Below are 17,335 nucleotides of genomic sequence, written 5' to 3'. Positions count from 1 at the left end.
ATTCCATAACCTGTTCAGCATTAAAGTTCATTGTGGCTACAAACCATATGCAAAACATCAACTCAGAGCCCGAGGCAAACGAACTTCCACCCGCCGGTTTCTAAATATAGTATCACGCATATTTCCAACCAGGTTCCGACTAAACTTAGCACTCATTGAAAAAAATCCACACTTTATATATTCATATAAGTATAACAATGACAAAAACTAAAAGGAAAACGAAAACGAAAATACATTCCCCAAAACAGGAAAAACAGTGACACACATACGCACAGTTAACAAATCAAACAAGTTTCTCAATTCTACAGCTACGACAATGGCAATTCCACAAGCGTCTATTCCTGGTGCACCGCCGTCTCCTCCATGTTGCAGAAGACATTGCGCATTTTGTCCAGATCGGGAGGCGCCGTGTCGGGATTGCGGATCCACATGATGTAGGCCTGCTTGTCAGTGCGTGTCAGCGGCTTGAAATTGCGTGGATTCTGCGCCTCCTCGTCCTGCAGCTTCGAGTTGTAGCGCGCGTACAGGAAGATGCGGTAACGCCAGTTGTCGAAGGTCTGCTTCCACTCCGTCACGTGTTTCACTGCGCCCTGCGGCACGGCGTTTAGAAGGTTGGCCAGCTTCAACCAATACGGATCCAGCACGGGGTCGTTGCGGCGGTGGTCGTTGATAAACTGGTGCTGTTGTAGAAAATGAACGTAAAGTTCCTTCTGCCGCTTAGACATGCGTTCCTTGCGTTCTGCAAATAAGTTATTTAAACACTTTTTTTAAGCATATTAAATTATGTAACACTTACGCCGAATGTTATTGGTGGTAGTCGAGCCCATGGCCATGTTGACTCCCTGCTGTTGCTGCTGCTGGTGCTGTTGCTGTTCCTGCTGCTGTTGCTGCAGGAGGGCCAAATGCTGTTGCTGCTGCTGCAAGTGCTGATGCTGTTGCTGCTGCTGGATCATATACTCGTGTTGGATGCGCTCCTGCAGCAGTTGATGCTGCTCCTCCTCGTGCTGTTGCTGGTGCTGGGCTATGTGCTGGTGGTGCGAGGTGGGCGGCGGAGGCAGCGGCAGCGGCAATGCCGCTGACAAAGGCAAAGGCGGTGGCGGCAAAGGCTGCGAGTGCGGCGAGTCGGGCAGCTCGTCCTGCGTGTCGTAGTCCATCTTCGGGGAACAGGCTTCGTAGGCGGGCATGCCCAAGTCCGCCGAAGCAGTCCCGCTGCTGTCCTTGTCAATCCGATACTTAATGTTCTCTTCGTGCTCGTGGTCGTGGTCGGGTTCATGCTCCTCCTCTTCACATGGTGGCAAAGCCATAATGGGCGTAGGCGCGACCTCCAGCACATTGTTTGCCTGACACAGATTGGTGGGCTCTTCGGGAGTCGGCGACTCGCCGAGTAATTTCTGATCCGCACAGCGGCACTGCCGATTCTGCATAAAGTTATCCAAGGCCGCATCGTACACTACAAAAGAAGAAACACAATATATGTAGTTGAGAATGTGTTATGCCTAGCCTAAGCTTCTAGCCTAATAATCTCTAGCCAAATACAAAAATGCGGTTTCTTTTCCCTAAATATATTGTATTTTCGCTTAGCACTAGTTAAAGTACAGATCAACAGCTGCATTTTATATCTTAAATCCCTTATGCACTTAGTAATCGTAGCTATTGGTGGCTGTGGTGGTTTCATCAAGGGGGGGGAACATGTCCATCTTATCGTAATCCTGGGGCGCTATGTGCTTGTGACTAGTCCACATCGCGTATGCCTTCTGGTCGGTGGCTGTCAGGGGCTTGAAGTTCTTAGGATCGCTAGTCTCCGACATGCTCAGCTTGGAGTTGTAACGCGTGTACATGAATATGCGGTAGCGCCAGGCATCAAATGTCTGTTTCCAGTCCTCCACGTTCTTCACAGCTCCTTGTGGCACACTGTTTAACATATGAGCCAACTTCCCCCACAGAGGCTCGGTAAGTCCATCGTGACGGCGGTGGTTGGATAGCATGCAAGGGTTGTCCTCGAAAAACTTCACGTACAGCTCTTTTTGATCCTTAGACATCCGCTCTCCGCGTTCTTCAATAGAAAATCAAGGAATAAGTGGGAATTAGGGAAATTTTTCAGGGGTTATCTCACTTCTAAAGCGACTCATTAGGCCCGGAGTGTAGGGTGCCTGTTGCGACGGATTTGGTGCATTCATCGGTGGTAGAGTGTGCGTGTAGTTGGAAAATATCTGCTGACCCGGAAGTAACTGTGGCTGGTGCTGCTGCTGCTGTGGCACAGGGTGCTGCTGCTCCTGTCGCGCCAAAAACCGAGACGCCCGCTGCAGCCGCTCTACCTCCGACTCGGACTCCGCTTTGGGTATAATGTCCATGGGGTCTATTGACTGTGTTAGCGATTCCGGCGTGCGCTCCGCATAGTTTTGGCTGAGACGCAGTTTCTGGGCACTGTCCGCTGGCTCCGGGCCAGAATTGTTGGCCTGCTGCTCCAGCGGCGAGTCTACCGGCTCGCTGTTTAAGCCCAGAGCGGGAGAATTTGGCTGCGATCCGGAAACATATTCATGGTGGGAAGCGCTTTCGTTGGATCGCTGTGGCAGTGGCACGTGGTGCTGATGCGGTAATTGGTGGGGGTGTACCTGATGCGGCGGCTGCTGTTGTTGTTGAAGGTGGTGCTGCTTTAAGGCGGCCGACATGGAGCAGGAGGGCTCGTAGGAGAGCAGCTCCTTTGCGTGGCCATCGTCCAAGGCTGCAAGAGGGAGCATTTTACAATTTGGGTTTTATTACAGATGGCAATCTGCAGAGACTTACAAGCAAAGCGCACGCTACGGCTGCCGCGTCTATATGTATATACACAAAAGATTTAAGGGCCCATATATAGGGTAGGAATCCGAGGGAAAAACTCCCCAACGCTTACACGCTAATTAAAACCCGACTTAGTGACTAGGTGCCCTTATTGGCTATTTACCTTGACTGATTTCTATAACGAAATTGGTGAGGTCGTGCCTTTGGGCCAGATAGTGGAGCAGCAGTTCATCCGGGATGTTAAACCCAATCTTTTTGTTCCGGAACTCAAAGTTGTAGATCCCGAAGGCGGCGCGCACTAAAAGACCACCAAAAATGTATTATTAGGCGCCCACACCCACTTATTTATGTTTTATGACCCGACCCCACGGTGCTTACCAACATTCTTTAGGTCCCATATGTTGAGGTTGCGATTTTCCTCGGGCACTCCGATCATCAGAAGCTTCTTCGTGTCGCGGAACTGAAACGGAATTATAATTCCCGATCGCAGCACCATTTTCAATGCGCCACCGTTTTCACACGCGATTTTCACAGTTTTTCATAAATTTCCACCTTCGTTTTGTGGTTATCTTCCGTAATTGTTTTGCTCGTTGCCCATTCTTGTTCGTAAACACGGAACTAGTTCCGAGATTGCTTTAAGTATGGCAACTCTGCTCGGTTGCAACAGTAAAATCACGATAAGAGGAAAAAATACGTGCAAATTAACTCAAAATTAAATTTAACAAACGTATTTAATAATACGTTAAATAAATACTATTTATGTCAACAAATATCGTAAATAAATTGATTCACTAAAAAATCAACATTAAAATGTATATTTATGTAATGAAACTGCACTGTGGATGAGTAACACTTCTTTTTTTGTTGATAAACAATTGAAGGGTGGCATCGCCATTACTATTTTATTGTGATTTTATTTCTGTAGAATTCATTAAACATTTTCACTCGAGCTTTAATAACCATTGTAACTCCCCAGACCGATTTGGAACCTCCGGAACCCTTAAGAGTGCCATCCCACATCTCTCAAAATGCTCGAAAACTGCCAACGACACCATATGCTGCTCGGGCTCGGAGTCCTGACGGGAGTCACCATCTTGGTGCTCATTGTGGAGTCCAGGTACGCTGCTGAAGGACCCCGCCGCCGGGAGCAACAGTTCGTCATCGAGAACAACTCGACCTGCTGGCGACACGAGAAGTACACAGTGGTGCAGGAGTGCCATCCGTGCTCAGAATTCGACATAGTCAGCAAGAGCCTTGGCGTCTGCATCCACACCCACTACAAGGAGCTGCTACGCTGTCAGAGCGGCGAGATAGTCACTAGGAGTTGCGACCGGGTGGCCCTCATTGAACAGAGAAACTTCCTAAAGTTTGAGATCCTTTGCTTCATTGTGGGGGCACTTAGCTATTTGCTTAGCTACGCCCGAGACCGGATCCTGTCCAGACGCACCTACATGAAGATCGAACGGCAGTTGAACCGCGTACAGTAGCATAAGCTTCCAGTCACTCCTCCTCCAAGTGATACTCATTGTCAGTACTGAAGGTACATTGTTTAATTTATTTTAAGTACATACACTCTTGAAATACCTTGTTAATATTGATTTGCTAATACTAGGGGTATGTAAATATTGCATGCTTGTGGAATGCTCGTTTTTGGGGGGACAAACAATAATATGCATAACATTTTTGCTTTGGCAGTACGAATATGACCAGTTCCCAATGAAAACGTTTAGCTGCCTGGAATGGTTAAATTATAGTGTCGTTCTCCTAATTGCGCCAGTCGGGAATCAAGTCTGGCTCAACTCCCCTGGGGGCAGTGTTCGGCATAGCTGGAGGAGCAGCCGTTGGCAGTGCGGGAGGCGAATGCTGGGCATCGAGAGTTTCCTCACTGGTGGTGCTGGCGTTGCTGCAGGCCTTCAAGGAGGTGTCGGTCATGGGCAGTGGTTTGGCCACCCCAATGCGGACCACTCCCTTGGGAGCTCCCTTCAGTGCTTGAACGGCCTGATCTAAGGAGGCATTTTCCAAATTAATCGAGTTCACAAACAATAACCTGTCTCCGGGTATGAGCCGTCCGTCCAACTGTGCCACTCCACCTGGCACCAACGACCGAATAACTATCAGGGTGTCATTGGGATCCAACGGATCCTGGTAGTCCAGTATGGAAAATCCAAGGCCACGATCGCCCTTGACCAGTTCGATGATTTGCGGCTGGGAGGACCACATAGCTAGGCCAGTGAGGGGCTCTAATGAGCGGGACTTGAGCTTGCTGAAGGACGCGGCTGCGGCAGCCACAGAATCTCCATCAGCCATAGATCCTGCAGTGGCTAGGCTGCCATCAGACTTAGCCTTGACGAGGCGATCGGTGGCAGGCAGGAGATTCTCAAAGTTGTTGCTCAGCTTTTTCAGGGTGTCATCGGAGAAAGGCAGCAGCGATGTATTCCTATTTCGTCCGCAGACCATGCGTACGTCCAGCGGAAGCTCCTTTAAAATAGCAACCACCTCCAGGTGGTTCATTCCTAGGAGGCGTTCGCCATTTACCTCCAAAAGCTCATCCCCGGAGCGGAGAACTCCATTCACTCCAACAGGTCCGTCGGGTAGGATGGAACGTATATAGTGGTGGGGTCGCACTTCCCGTCCACCTTCCACGTCCACGGTGCCCTCCAGAGAGATTCCTAAGCCGCCGACGGCGAACTTTTTGATCTGCGCCACAATAACCTCTACATCGGAACCAACAATTTTTAGCCACTTGCGGACAATCTCCGACTCCACGTCATCGGTGAGCTCAGGATCCGTGTAATACTTGTGACGCGTGATTAAGCCACTGTTCTTGGCCTAAAAAAGAACCAGTTATACTTATAATTTCTTGGGAATTGAAAAGTTTCAAGTTACCTCCGTTTTTTCCGCCAAAGGCACTACTTCCGTGGGTATTATTTTTGTGGAACCATCCAGAGAATCCCGCACAGCTACCAGTTGTTTTCCCGCTCCAAAGGAGCTCAAAGTAGTAGTGGTCAGCGTAGTAGCCGAAGGGGGAGAGGTCATGAAGGCTTCTGGTGCAGGCAAAGCTTCTTCTTCCAATTCCCGCGTGAGACTTCTCGAAGGAGTAGTGGTCGCCGAGGACGTTGTGGCCACGGGGGTCGGCAGTGGAGCCCTCGAAGGCGTTCCAGGGGCACTGGAGGGCAGTTTATCATTTGCAGCAATGGCTTGCTGCAGTTGCTCAAACTTCGGACCCCTTAGGTACCGCTCCAGCCGCAAATTTACTACCTGGCCCGACTTCTTGAGAAGCTCAACGGCCTGGTGGTTGGAGTAGCCTTGCAGCGACTGGCCATCCACCTCGATAATGCGATCGTTCACTCGGATTCTTCCGCTCAAATCAGCTGCCGATCCTGGAGACACACTCTTCACAAAGATGCCTGACAGCTCCTCCTTCTCGCACACATAACCAGCGATGGTGATTCCCAATCCATTCGCGTCTTTCGTAAGTTCCACCTGCAGCTTTTCCGTCTCGGGCAGCGCTAATAGCTCATCAAGGCCGATACTCGGATCAATCAGCATCGAGGTCTCACCCCTGTAGACAAATCGCTCATCCTCAGTTGTGGTTTGGGGGGTGGAAGCCGTAGAACTCTCGCCGAAGATCTCCGGGTAGCCTGTGGATATGAGGTACCGCTCTAGCTCGACTGGATCGACGAGGACGCGAGTTGGCACGACAGCAGTTCCAGGCTCCAAGGCGTACTGAGGCGTGGGTAAGTTGTGCTCGATGGGACGAGCTACTACGAGACGGACATGGGTTCCCGACTGACGCAACACGGCGGCCACCTGCTCGGACACCATTTCATGAAGATTGACGTCTCCAATCTGAAGTATATGATCTCCGGAGCGAAGGCGCCCATCTCTATCGGCCACTCCGCCAGAGAGGATGGTTTTTACTATCACTCCTGAGTTCCGAGCTCCAATGATGCCAAATCCCAGGCCCGTGCCATCGTTTACCAGTTCGATTGCTTGGATCTGTGCGTAGTCCGTAGCATACAAATCCGCTCCGACGGCTCCTTTGGAGTTCTGGCTCTGTGGCCGACGTTCTTCACCAGTACCCACAGATTTATCCGGGCTTCCGGGCGCGGAATGGGACTGGGACGAAGAGCGTTGCTCGTCAAAGTCGTACATCACCTCGCCGCCATTAAGGCTAAGCACAAGGTTGCCGGCCACATCGATATCGAAGTCGTTGGGCAGCATGGACGGGTGCTGGCCCAGTTGGGCATTAAGTTCAGACAGTGAGTCTTGCACATGGACGATGGTGCGAAAGACGGGGTCCTGCAGAATGCCCAGGATGGTGTTCAGGCTCTCTGCCGTCTGCATCTGCAGCTTGGGATCGTCGGACTCATCGATGCCCTTTTTCACAGCTTCGATCTGCTGCAGGGCGCTGGATATGTCCGCACTGAGGTGCATGATGGCAAACTGTTCTCGGTCAATTCCAGTGTAAGGCGCGGCCTGTGGCCAGTGGAGCGTGCACTGAGTCTCTACGCCACTTCCGCTGACGTTTAACTCACTTTTCTGGGTGGGTGGGGTGTCGTTGGCACACTTTGATGGATAAGCGGATTTACCCCAAAAAGTGGAACAGCTGCGGAATCTTCGGCAGTTACTTTCCTCTCAGCATATATGCTCGCTTCCTGTGTTGGCTCGTGCTGTTTTCTTGTGGCCCAGACTGTGCGCTCGCTACAATAATTGATTTTTAATTATCCGCAGAATGCCAATGCATTTCTTTTTTGCTTTGAACTAGAGATGAGAGCGTGACCCAAAATTTAAGGTTCGTGCGTGAATGAGTCGTGTCGCTGAAAACACTGCTTGCAATCACACGGTTCATAAATACCCTTTTAACTTTGTTACTATTCTACGGATATTTTTATTTTAGGACGATCGATTGTTGGAAAAAATAAATAAAAATTTGCATTTGTAATAAAAATAAATGCATAAACATTTAACCATGTGTTTTTTATTTTACCATGTGTTTTTTATTTTACCTTTTTGTTATTTATTTATATATTTATTAAAAATTAAATAAGTTATTTTGTGTATAACCAAATCCAATCGAAAATCATCATACTACAATATATACTATCGAAGCATTAATGTTTAATGACAAATCGATAAAAAGAATTGAACCGTCATATTGAAAAATGGAGATAATCTTTAAGATACTTCTTTATCTCTAAGATAATGTGTGTATATCTTTGCCTGATTCTCGTCAATTTCAATCCGATCCTTGAGGGGAATATCATAAATGTTTCTTGATCAATAAAAATAAAGTTTGTGAACAAAAAATTTAAATTTTTATTGCATCTCTACGTATAATTTAAAGCGATGAGAAAACTAATTAGTTGCCTATTTCATGTGTTTTCCCTCTTCCTCCTCCAGCTCCAATTCCATTTTTCGGAACTCTTGGAAAAAGTCACGGGTTAACCCTTTCATCCGCGGTGTCAGATACTTGGGAAATATATCTGCAGAATATTAGGAATTTAAAAAAGTAATATTAGAGTTTTTTTTTAGAATAATATACAATTAAATTCGATGATTAGGTCCCCGAATTGTTCGATCTTCTTGTTGGCCTCCCTGATGGCTGTGGTCGCATCCATGTTGCGGCACTTTGGCAACCCCTCGAGGGGAATGACCTTGGTGTAGCCTGGATAGACCACATCCGTGATCACAACCTTCAGCTCCCGCTTGTCCAGAGTGCAGATAAAGAACATAAATCCGGTGAGGGCTTGGCTAAGGTCTATGTCGTATCGGTAGACCAGGTCATGGTGGTTCCTTCGCTCAAAATCAGGATGCGGCTTGTCAGCAGCTATGAAAATGATGTCCCCCGGAATGGTAGCCGGGTAACGGTCCCCTTCCTCCTTGAAGCAGAAGCGGGTGCCAGCAGTTGTGCCCGGTGCAATATTTAGCTTTAGAGTATGCTTCCGCTTCTCCAAGCGCGACTCCTTCGCGTTGACGATCTCTTGGCGCCAAACGTGCATAAGTTTAACGCACCCCGTACGCACTTCCTCCAGAGAGAGTTGCATTATCCTCTCCGTGCTCGCATCCTTCGTTCTGACACCAATACCGTTCTGACGAGTGGCGTACAAGCTCGGTGGGTTGGCGATGGCATCGATCACATTGGCGTAAGGCGAGTAGCTTGCAAAGACTTTTTCGTACACCTTCATGTGATCGCCGTGATACTGGTAAGGTGGAAAGTAGCCATTTGGCAGCATGACACCCTCGAAAAGACCAGCTTCGCCAAAGCGATCGTATATAGCCCGATAGAGATCGTTGCCCAAAACATCGTAGGCCATATTTATATAGGCCCACTGCTTTAGTTCGCCCATGGGCGACAGGTGGGTCAGGCGCCCTTCCTGCGCAAGCGGCACAAAATCATGCTCGTCCTTCTTATCCCGGTGCGGGCAGAGGCGAATGGCCAGGCGGCGGTACGCCAAGGTAATCTGCTCCTTGCTGGCTCCTCTCGGCTGATCCAGCACCGCATAATAATCGAGCTCTGGACGATTCATTTGGCTTGATATTAAAATACTTGTTGTGCGAACGACAGTGACTTACTGAGAATTTAGCTGACTTTATTTAGCTGTCAAATTATATACAAAAACTCAACTGACGCGGGTGGTATGGGTGTGTGGATGAAATATGTGTGTGGACATTACATTACGTTTAGACCTATGGTGTGGCAATGGAACGGATGGCGGCGATCAGTCAACGTCGTCGGTGCTGACGCCAGTGTAAATTGGCTCCTCCTTGGTTTTCTCAGACTTGGCGTCGTCGGTCTTTTCCTTCTCCTCCGCAGCAGCAGCTTCCTCCGGCTCTTCATCGTCCTTGTCGTCAGCTAAATCAGCAGCGTTGGGAACCCAAAGTCCGGAATCTACGCACCGCTTCATATGGTACTTGGCTACGTCGACGGGCATAGCAGCAATGGTCTTTTGAAGCAGTTCCACATCTCGCGATTCAAAACAGGCCTTCAGTTCCTGTGATTTGTAAACAAAAATAAGCAACAAAATTTGGGCAATAACTTGTTAAGATCTTACATCTGGCAGGGACTCAAAGACATCTGCTGGGTCGAGACCTCCGGGACCCATCCTCTCCTTGCGCTCCTCTTCCTCCGCCTGGGCCACCGCTTCGGCGATTTTCTCCTGGGCACGTTTTTGGATGCGCGCTTTGAAACCTTCGATCTCGCTTTCGAACTGCGCTCGGTACTCCGGAATGCAATGCTGGATTTTGGAGAAAAAGGAGCTCACACAAGCTCTGGGATCCACGTCCAGTTGCTTGGCAAGCTCCAGGATATACTGCATGCAAATGCACTGGTGAGCCACATGGGCCATCAACTCGTGCTTTTCCTCCATCTCAAGGTTTATAGACCAAATCACTAGGTAGTTGGCAGTCTCCTCGCCAACGAGCTCCAAGTGCTCCTGCAGGAAACGCTTCGAGTCATCATACTTTCGCAGCATTCCGTACTGCTTGCAGAGCTTCTCGTTATCCTTGACGAACTGTTTCATCCTCTGCTCACGCTCCTCTTCCGACAGATTCTCATCCGGCTTGCGGCCGGCCTTCTTGTTGATTACGGTCTTCTCAAATCCTGGCTTGCTTATGGTGTCCACGTTCCAGGGAGTTTTCTTTTCCTTCTTTAGCATTTCGTTTTCAACGCGGTCCAACTCCTTGCCTTCATTCTCTATTTTTTCCAACTCTTTCTGCGGGACCAAAACATTCTAGATAGTTCTTTCCAGGGTAGTTATTGGACCTACCTTTAAGGCCTTCTCGTCTCCATCCTTCTTAGAAATGCGCTCCTTGACATCCATTAGCCGCGCCTGGAAACTCTGACGTTTTTTCTTAAACTCGTCTTTTTCCTTGTCCATCTCAGCCATGCGCTCCACACGGGCCTGGTGCCGCCAGCGGAACAACGAAGGCGTGTCGATGTTCGGGTGAGTGTCATCCTCGTCGTCTGAAATCTGAAAAAACGCCGGTTTGTTAAACAGTCCAATTTAGCTGTTCTTCTTATCTACGACGCACCTCGATGTTTTTCCATTTGCTGTAATCAACCATGGTCTTTGTTCACTGTGTTACTTATTTGAAATTAAATGCTGCAGAATCTTTTCCTTTATTTCTCTTTTTGCGATTCAGAGTTGCCAGATGGAGCTTTTTTGTGCCGTATCCCCATATACCAAACGGATTTCCTTATTTTTGGTATTTTTTAACCCGCGAAACAAATTAAATCTAAATTTAAATGAAAAATATATAAGTTTGAGTTGAGTTGAATAAGTTGATTCAGGTGTATCCTATTAATATTATAGTGCTTGTGCCATTAGCTTGGATACTTTACCCAAGAGTCATACCCAAACTACCAAGAATGGTGTCATTTAGTTTTTTTCCTGCTGTTTTAATTATCCTTGAAAATTGCTCCCGCCAATTTATTTTAACTTTTTAAAACTTATTATAATTTTTATAAAATAAATCATTTTCCTGAAACAAATCGAATTTGTAACATAAAAAATCAGAGGACCGTGGGGGAATATAGTAAAAATACCAATCCAAGAAGTTTCTCTTGGTACACCCACCCATCTGCCAACTATTTTCAAACACTGGACAAAAATTACTACTACCGTGCGGTTCGCGTGAATTCAGGCGCTGCGACTAAATAGCGAAAACCCTTTGAAAATCAATAGTATAATTTACAAATTAACTGTGAATCGATAGAGTTGCCATCAAAGTGTAAGTTTTCAATCATTTTTTCCCTGTAGCCTACTGTTAGTTGGGTTTAAATTGCAATTGAAATTCAGCGTGCGTGAAGTGAAAATTTTTTCGGGTCAACGCCACACCCTCTCCGGGCGACTTTGGAATCCAATTAAGCCCGGAAGTGGGGAAAGAAAGTCCCGCCCGCACTCAAACTGCATTTTTCTCTGCCTACAGAGTCCAATTAGCCCCAGAAATGTAGATTTTTGGCTAAAAAATCCACGTAAATTGCATTCGAAAAAAAGTATCTGGTACTTGAACTGCGTGTTGGTGTGCAACGTTGTGTGCGTGTGTGTGTGTACCTCAGTGGTGGTGCGGCAACTTCAGATGAGAACCTGGCTGAGATAGAGATAGAGAAAGCGCAGGAAAGAGCTGGCGCCGCTCTCTCTGAGTGTGTTTACGAAAGTCCGAGTATGGAGTAAAAAAAATGTTTGACTTGCATTTGATGAAACCTGTTTGGCGGTGGGACATGTCCTTGACTTTACCAAAGCTTGTTTACGTAGGACATTTTTGGATGAGAGTGCCCATACATACATATGTATGGGTACCATTGATTCCGGCCCCAACTGTTCGCTCTTCCATCATTGCTCATAATTCCAAACCGTGAGCATTACGTCATCCTCGGCTATTTTCTGATAGACACTTCAATTAATGTAGCCTTTGGTTGTGTGTGGCAGTGAGGGGCGAAATAAAAGCAGATGAGTGGGGCGAGTAGTACTCTATGTGTGAATTAAAATGAAAAAAATTGTAAATACAAGTTTAGAGTTAGACTTTATGCTATAAAGTCTAGTAAAGCTTTTAGTATTATTGAACTTAATGTTAGAGGGTATACCAATGTCGGCTAATGCCGACGCCTTTCTTTCTGGTATTTTTGTTGTTGTGTCGTTGTTTTTGTTTGGTACCGTGATAAACAGTTAATTGGCTGCCTTGGTGTTTGTGTCTGTGTGTGTGTTGTAAACACATTTGTATGGCTGCCTAGCATGGGATATTTGCTGTCTCTTTCCCAATTTCAGTTTCCTGCGGCGGTGGCCCGAAATTTGTTTTGAATGTGCGATGTTTGTTCGCCGAGTGTTTGACCCTCCCTAAAAGCGAATGATGTCATTGCCCACCACCAGTTTCCCAGTTTCAGGCGGTCGCTCAGTTGACCTCCTGAGCTTATCTTTCTGGAACTGTTCTGGAAAGCAAATTCGATAACGAAGTTGTAAATTCTTGAAATATTTGAGTCTTTTGCGCAAATGGACTAGCTGTATTAGTAGAGAAAAGCTTAGAACGGACTAACTAATTAGTTATTGTAACTTAATTACCTAAAATGTGCGTACTACATGTCTTCCAAGTACTCTGTCCTCCCCAAAACTTTTATCCCCGATACCTACCACTAATCCTTTTATCCTAACTAGACTCTTACCTTTATAGCCTGTGTACCGGCGATGATGTAATCGCCGTCTAAATTTCATAACTAATGTACTCCGTGCAGTTTACTCTGATTTAGTTTAATGTGTGTGTGAACAAGTGATGTCAACGAAAACAAACAAAACTCAATCCCTCCAAACAAGACAAAAAAATCTATAAATAAAAGTAAAATTGTAGAAAATGAAACCTCTCACAAAGCCGAGCGTGTACAAGCCAACAATTTCCCTTCTCTCCTCTTCCGTTTCAGGGAAAACGAGAATTTTGATAGAGTGAGAGAAGGTCAAAAATAGCTCGAGCAGAGGAGACTAGAAGTAGCGCAGCAGCAGGTCATGCCCGCAGAGGCAAGCGGAGCAAGCGGAAAGAGAATAGAGAGTCAACGAACCATGCCCCAGCCGGAAGAGAAGCATCTCCAGCAGCTGCTGGTGCACCTGGAGAAGGTGCCCCGCCCACAGCTGCAGCAGAAGTTCGTGGCCTACTTCAAAAAAGGCCAGAAGGGCCAGCCGAGCCAGTGCTGTCTGGAGGACTTTGCGGCGTTCTTCCTGTCCGCGTTGCGGCACCACACAAAGAAGTACTACTACTCGCGGAGCTCAGAAACCCCAGTCAAGTCCTTGACGCCCATCCGGACTCAGAAACCGCTGCCAGAAGATGTCATTCAGGAGCCGCTCCAGGAGGAGCAGCTATTCGACGAGTCGCTCGCTAACAGAAGCGCCTCCAGCGCCGCGTCCACCTCCACTCCGGCCAGGCAGCAAACGCAGAGCCGCCGCTCCACCCCAGCCAGCGCGGGCGGTCAGTTCTGCAGCACACCTCAGAGCGGTGGAGCCAACAGAAGCGCCGCGGGAGGAGGAGCGGCCGGTCACAGCTTTTGTTTGGGCGATTTCCTAGTCAACACGCCCAACCAGAGCCAGCAGCGCATGAAGAAGAAGACTACGCCGCAGAGTCAGGGTGGGGTCGCGACAGCTGCATCCACGGTCACTCCACAGTCCAAGCCGCGCAGAAGAGTGCTGCCCATGACGATTAGCAAGAACGTGTCCGCCAACTCGTCCTTTGGGGACACCAGTTCCTTTAGCAACGACAACAACCTGTGGCGGCTCTCGCAGAGCAGCGAAATATTCGATCGGAGTCAGGGAGCAGCACTGGACATGGAGGCTCGGAAGTCGCTGCTCCTTCACAAGCAGGAAATCAAGAGCGAGGCGCCTGTGAATTTGAGCCAGCAGGAGCAGAGGACCCCCGACGAGGAAGTGCTGCCGGTTGAGAGCGTAAGCCTGGAAGATGTCCGGGACACTGGCCACTTACAGTTACTGTCTGCGATTTACGGCCTCCTCATAGATCTCAACTTGGTGCCCAATGTCCTCAGCGAACTGAGCTTCGCGATCCACCTGCTCAACATCAGGGTCACGACCCAATCCCCAGAAGAACCAACCGCAACGAAGCCGTTTGAGAGGCTGTCTGACTACAAGAGTTGCATTTTCTTTGCAGCCCAGCTTCTGGAAAACCAGCAGAAGCTTCTCCTCCAGCTGGACCGCAAGACGATGGGTGTGCTCCTGCAGAACGAACGCCTAAGCCTGCTGCCCCAGAGCATGGTGCAACAGCTAGAAGCTTCCTGCCAGCAAAAGCAAGACTGCTCCAGGGAAGAGACTGCACCGTCCTCTGCCCAGCAGAATGTTTACTTTCACGAGGAGAAGGATTCGAGGGACAACTTTCCCTCGGAGAATGAGTTCCGCGCCTTTAAGTCGCAGAGAGATCTGTTCTATAAAAGCTTCAAGCTATGGGAGTCGAGCCACCTGAACAGAGTCTTCAACTTTGCCAGCGAGCTGAACGCCAGGGTGCGGGAGATCTTCAAGGTCTCGGATCACCCAGTCAACATGGCGCACTTTGCTAAGCTGTTCGTCAGCCAGCTGCTGATTTCCGGCACCGAGTCCACTGAATCTCCCGAAGAACTGGGCCTAAAACTGGATCCCCTGAGGCTCAACAGGCTCGCCCAACGCCTGGTGACCTCCAACTCGAGCGTGGAGGGCCAGTTTCCACGCTCGCAGGCTTTTTTCAGGGATTTTATTACCAGCTGCCCCTCAATGGCGTTTCTCGTGCAGCTCAAGATAGCACTCTACGTGCAGCTGATGCGCCACAACGAATCTACCTTCGAACTCCTCCAGCTCTCGGAGGATGTGGGCGAAGAGCAGTCCGCCCAGCAGGGCCCGTACATTGTTCGGGTTCAGACCATGGCCAATATGCTGATTTTGGCCAAGTTTCTCGGTTTTGTGACGGTGCTGCCCTTCAGCGGCACAACACAGCACGCAGGTCCGGCTCCGGCGCTCCTCTGCCCACAGCAGCTGCAGCTGCGCAGCCACTTCCAACCGGAGTTCCAGCTGAGGGACATCGTCGAGCGCTCGATGCGGCAGGGGAAGCTGCTCATTACTCTGCCATGGCTGGTGCACTACCTTGTGATGTTGGACTTGGTTAGCCTGCAGTTGCCGGATTCCCTGGCCACCTTGGAGCTCCTTTTCGGGCTGTACGCCTCGCTCAGAACGGAGAAGATGCAGCCCGGAGCAGTCTTCATAGTCAGGAGCTGCATAGGCTGGTTGTTGGACGCCCAGCCGCAACTGGTCATTGGCTACTACGCGTATCGGAAGAGGGAGTCGGGCTCATCGCATGTGGCAGCAACTGTAGAGCACTGCCTAAGTGGGCTACGCTCCCAGGAGGGTTCTCTTGCTCCCTCGCTAGAGGAACTGCTGCCTGTGGCCTGTCCCTTTGTGCAGGAGTTCCGAGTGAGCATTACTCCGTCGAGGCAGGCGCGAAGCGGGCGCTTCCGGTATATCACCACGCGGCTGGAGCAGCTGAAGCAGAACAGCAGCTCTAGTTCCAAGGAGGCAATTGTGGCTCCTGCCGAGCTGACGCCGGCGGACCTACAGCAGCGCCGGTTGGCAGATGCTTTCCTGCACTCGCAAAACGCTTCCACGCGGAGACTGATTGAGTTTGTGACGGAGCGCTGCTTTAAGTGCGTGGTTAAGGACGCCCAGCAGGAAATTCTACTGCCCTCCAAGGCGGCTGCCGATGGAAGGGTGAACGAGATCTGCTCGCTGGAAGCCGGGGAGGTGCTCCTGCAACTGCAGCAGATATTCCAGCAGGCCAGGGAGCAGGCTTGTCAGAGCTGGAAGGAGAAGGTGCCGCAGTTGCTGAACCAAAGGATAACTAAGTCTTTGGAGGCGCTGCTCCCGGCCAGCACCAACGAGGCGCTGCGCTCCACCTACGCTCATCTCGTCCGCTGCCAAGCGCAGGTGCAGCTGCAGCAGTGGCTGCAGGCCAGTGTGATGCAGTCGACCTTCTATCATGGGGATCTCGAGGAGCTGGCCACTAAGGTGTGCCACTCGAACAAGTTCAAAGCGACTTCCGCTGAAGGCGGATCCAGCGAGCTCCAGCTCTCTTCGGACGTCGGTTTCAGCTTGTCGGAGTTACTCTTCCAGTTGCAGCAGTGGCGGCATAGCCTCAGCCTCCGGCCGGAGAGCGTGGGAACCCAAAAGGAGCTAGCCGAGTTACTCCGGCAATGCCAGGAGGCAGTCCTTCTGAAGCAACTGCCAACCGTTTTCTATCACCTGATTGGCTCTGGGTTGGTCCACCTTCTGCAGCTTCTCATAACCAAGAAGCCAGAGCTCCTTACTTTGGACGTAACCTCCACCTGTTGTGTGGCATGGCTCTCGCCGCAGCTACTGCCCGGCGAGGGCTGCCCCAGCATCTTCGAGGGACTCTTGAACGTCACCTTCATAGGGGAACTGGAGAAGAATCCCTACGGCTTCCTTCTGCTGGAGGAGCTGCTCCGAGCTATGCTCAAAACAGGAGTCATTCGTGCTGACCAACTCAACGACCTGTTTATGCCGCTGTTCCGGGAGAACTGGACCCCGACTGTGTGGGCGCCCCTGTCTAATCTCCTCCAGCAACTTTCGGTCACCGAGGGCGTGGGCGTGGCGCAGACTGCATCGTCTGTAGAGAGCCCCGAAGACGAGGCTAAGTCGCACCTCTTCATGGAGATGTTGGCCGACCTTTCGCGCGATCTGGATAGCTTTTAATAAAAAATCATTCTTATGTAACGTACCGTTTGTGTGTCGAATAAAGCGTTCCTTTTTGTACATTTTTGCTGAAAATAACTCGGAAATGAGCGGGTTCGTTGGCTATGTTGTCGATAAGATAGGGCGATAGCTACACTACACTGGTGGGGCGGAGCATGCGTCACTTGCGCACTTTTAGTTGCTGATATTGTGCGATTGTTGGGGCAGCGAATGCGGGACGAGGTTGTCAAGCGATGTGATCATCGATCGCGTAGACCGTAGAGGCTGATCTATGTATGTGCGAACTTAATCATTCCACAGCCAGAAATTTAATTAATAGATTCCATTACCCGAAA

The 17,335-nt window shown here is 49.5% G+C and overlaps 6 protein-coding genes across 11 annotated transcripts; 2 read left to right on the top strand and 4 right to left on the bottom strand.

Annotated features, from left to right (window-relative positions):
- Nucleotides 1-140: 140 nt before the first annotated feature.
- Nucleotides 141-3,405, bottom strand: LOC6507469 (neurogenic protein mastermind). Of its 3 annotated transcripts, none has more exons than XM_001955917.4 (4): nucleotides 3,157-3,404; nucleotides 2,942-3,076; nucleotides 797-1,450; nucleotides 141-739 (listed from the first exon to the last, which is right to left on the bottom strand). In XM_001955917.4, the coding sequence occupies exons 1-4, from the start codon at nucleotides 3,272-3,274 to the stop codon at nucleotides 336-338; spliced, it is 1,311 nt and encodes a 436-aa protein (XP_001955953.2). In that variant the 5' UTR covers nucleotides 3,275-3,404; the 3' UTR covers nucleotides 141-335. The 3 variants fall into 3 exon arrangements, with proteins under 3 accessions (XP_001955953.2, XP_014765246.1, XP_032309701.1); XM_014909760.3 differs by lacking the exons at nucleotides 141-739; nucleotides 797-1,450 and adding exons at nucleotides 1,547-2,053; nucleotides 2,114-2,722 and having other exon boundaries at nucleotides 3,157-3,405; XM_032453810.2 differs by lacking the exons at nucleotides 141-739; nucleotides 797-1,450; nucleotides 2,942-3,076; nucleotides 3,157-3,404 and adding exons at nucleotides 1,547-2,053; nucleotides 2,114-2,722; nucleotides 2,785-2,912.
- A 220-nt stretch (nucleotides 3,406-3,625) lies between these two features.
- Nucleotides 3,626-4,370, top strand: LOC6507587 (protein JTB). Its single transcript, XM_001955918.4, has 2 exons — nucleotides 3,626-3,699; nucleotides 3,755-4,370. Exon 2 carries the CDS (start codon nucleotides 3,807-3,809, stop codon nucleotides 4,263-4,265), a length of 459 nt encoding a protein of 152 aa, XP_001955954.1. The 5' UTR covers nucleotides 3,626-3,699; nucleotides 3,755-3,806; the 3' UTR covers nucleotides 4,266-4,370.
- On the bottom strand, nucleotides 4,311-7,599 carry LOC6507468 (patj homolog). Its single transcript, XM_001955919.4, has 2 exons — nucleotides 5,665-7,599; nucleotides 4,311-5,607 (listed from the first exon to the last, which is right to left on the bottom strand). Exons 1-2 carry the CDS (start codon nucleotides 7,213-7,215, stop codon nucleotides 4,543-4,545), a joined length of 2,616 nt encoding a protein of 871 aa, XP_001955955.1. The 5' UTR covers nucleotides 7,216-7,599; the 3' UTR covers nucleotides 4,311-4,542.
- Nucleotides 7,600-8,073: 474 nt separating this feature from the next.
- On the bottom strand, nucleotides 8,074-9,342 carry LOC6507466 (dnaJ homolog subfamily B member 13). The gene is made up of 2 exons (XM_001955920.4): nucleotides 8,324-9,342; nucleotides 8,074-8,264 (listed from the first exon to the last, which is right to left on the bottom strand). Exons 1-2 carry the CDS (start codon nucleotides 9,306-9,308, stop codon nucleotides 8,149-8,151), a joined length of 1,101 nt encoding a protein of 366 aa, XP_001955956.1. The 5' UTR covers nucleotides 9,309-9,342; the 3' UTR covers nucleotides 8,074-8,148.
- An 8-nt stretch (nucleotides 9,343-9,350) lies between these two features.
- Nucleotides 9,351-11,257, bottom strand: LOC6507465 (hsp90 co-chaperone Cdc37). The gene is made up of 5 exons (XM_001955921.3): nucleotides 11,123-11,257; nucleotides 10,813-11,016; nucleotides 10,548-10,751; nucleotides 9,834-10,493; nucleotides 9,351-9,773 (listed from the first exon to the last, which is right to left on the bottom strand). The coding sequence occupies exons 2-5, from the start codon at nucleotides 10,843-10,845 to the stop codon at nucleotides 9,501-9,503; spliced, it is 1,170 nt and encodes a 389-aa protein (XP_001955957.1). The 5' UTR covers nucleotides 10,846-11,016; nucleotides 11,123-11,257; the 3' UTR covers nucleotides 9,351-9,500.
- Nucleotides 11,258-11,388: 131 nt separating this feature from the next.
- On the top strand, nucleotides 11,389-17,060 carry LOC6507588 (protein disks lost). 4 transcript variants are annotated; one of them, XM_014909852.3, is made up of 2 exons: nucleotides 11,389-11,511; nucleotides 13,190-17,060. In XM_014909852.3, exon 2 carries the CDS (start codon nucleotides 13,272-13,274, stop codon nucleotides 16,998-17,000), a length of 3,729 nt encoding a protein of 1,242 aa, XP_014765338.2. In that variant the 5' UTR covers nucleotides 11,389-11,511; nucleotides 13,190-13,271; the 3' UTR covers nucleotides 17,001-17,060. The 4 variants fall into 4 exon arrangements, with proteins under 4 accessions (XP_014765338.2, XP_001955958.3, XP_044570772.1 ...); XM_001955922.4 differs by lacking the exon at nucleotides 11,389-11,511 and adding an exon at nucleotides 12,623-12,730; XM_044714837.1 differs by lacking the exon at nucleotides 11,389-11,511 and adding an exon at nucleotides 12,661-12,733.
- The last annotated feature ends 275 nt before the right edge of the window (nucleotides 17,061-17,335 follow it).

The sequence above is a fragment of the Drosophila ananassae genome, chromosome 2R (genome assembly GCF_017639315.1).
Source record: "Drosophila ananassae strain 14024-0371.13 chromosome 2R, ASM1763931v2, whole genome shotgun sequence".
NCBI lineage: Eukaryota > Metazoa > Arthropoda > Insecta > Diptera > Drosophilidae > Drosophila > Drosophila ananassae.
This window is presented reverse-complemented; position numbering and strand designations above follow the sequence as displayed.

Coding starts and splice junctions, on each gene's coding strand:
- LOC6507469 (XM_001955917.4), bottom strand. CDS start 3,274: ATGGTGCTGCGATCGGGAATTATAATTCCGTTTCAGTTCCGCGACACG. Junction 3,077..3,156: donor ATGGGACCTAAAGAATGTTG/GTAAGCACCGTG, acceptor GTGGTCTTTTAG/TGCGCGCCGCCTTCGGGATC. Junction 740..796: donor TACCACCAATAACATTCGGC/GTAAGTGTTACA, acceptor ACTTATTTGCAG/AACGCAAGGAACGCATGTCT.
- LOC6507587 (XM_001955918.4), top strand. CDS start 3,807: ATGCTCGAAAACTGCCAACGACACCATATGCTGCTCGGGCTCGGAGTC.
- LOC6507468 (XM_001955919.4), bottom strand. CDS start 7,215: ATGCACCTCAGTGCGGACATATCCAGCGCCCTGCAGCAGATCGAAGCT. Junction 5,608..5,664: donor CTTTGGCGGAAAAAACGGAG/GTAACTTGAAAC, acceptor GTTCTTTTTTAG/GCCAAGAACAGTGGCTTAAT.
- LOC6507466 (XM_001955920.4), bottom strand. CDS start 9,308: ATGAATCGTCCAGAGCTCGATTATTATGCGGTGCTGGATCAGCCGAGA. Junction 8,265..8,323: donor CCTAATCATCGAATTTAATT/GTATATTATTCT, acceptor AATATTCTGCAG/ATATATTTCCCAAGTATCTG.
- LOC6507465 (XM_001955921.3), bottom strand. CDS start 10,845: ATGGTTGATTACAGCAAATGGAAAAACATCGAG. Junction 10,752..10,812: donor GCAAATGGAAAAACATCGAG/GTGCGTCGTAGA, acceptor GCGTTTTTTCAG/ATTTCAGACGACGAGGATGA. Junction 9,774..9,833: donor TCTTTGAGTCCCTGCCAGAT/GTAAGATCTTAA, acceptor TACAAATCACAG/GAACTGAAGGCCTGTTTTGA.
- LOC6507588 (XM_014909852.3), top strand. CDS start 13,272: ATGCCCGCAGAGGCAAGCGGAGCAAGCGGAAAGAGAATAGAGAGTCAA.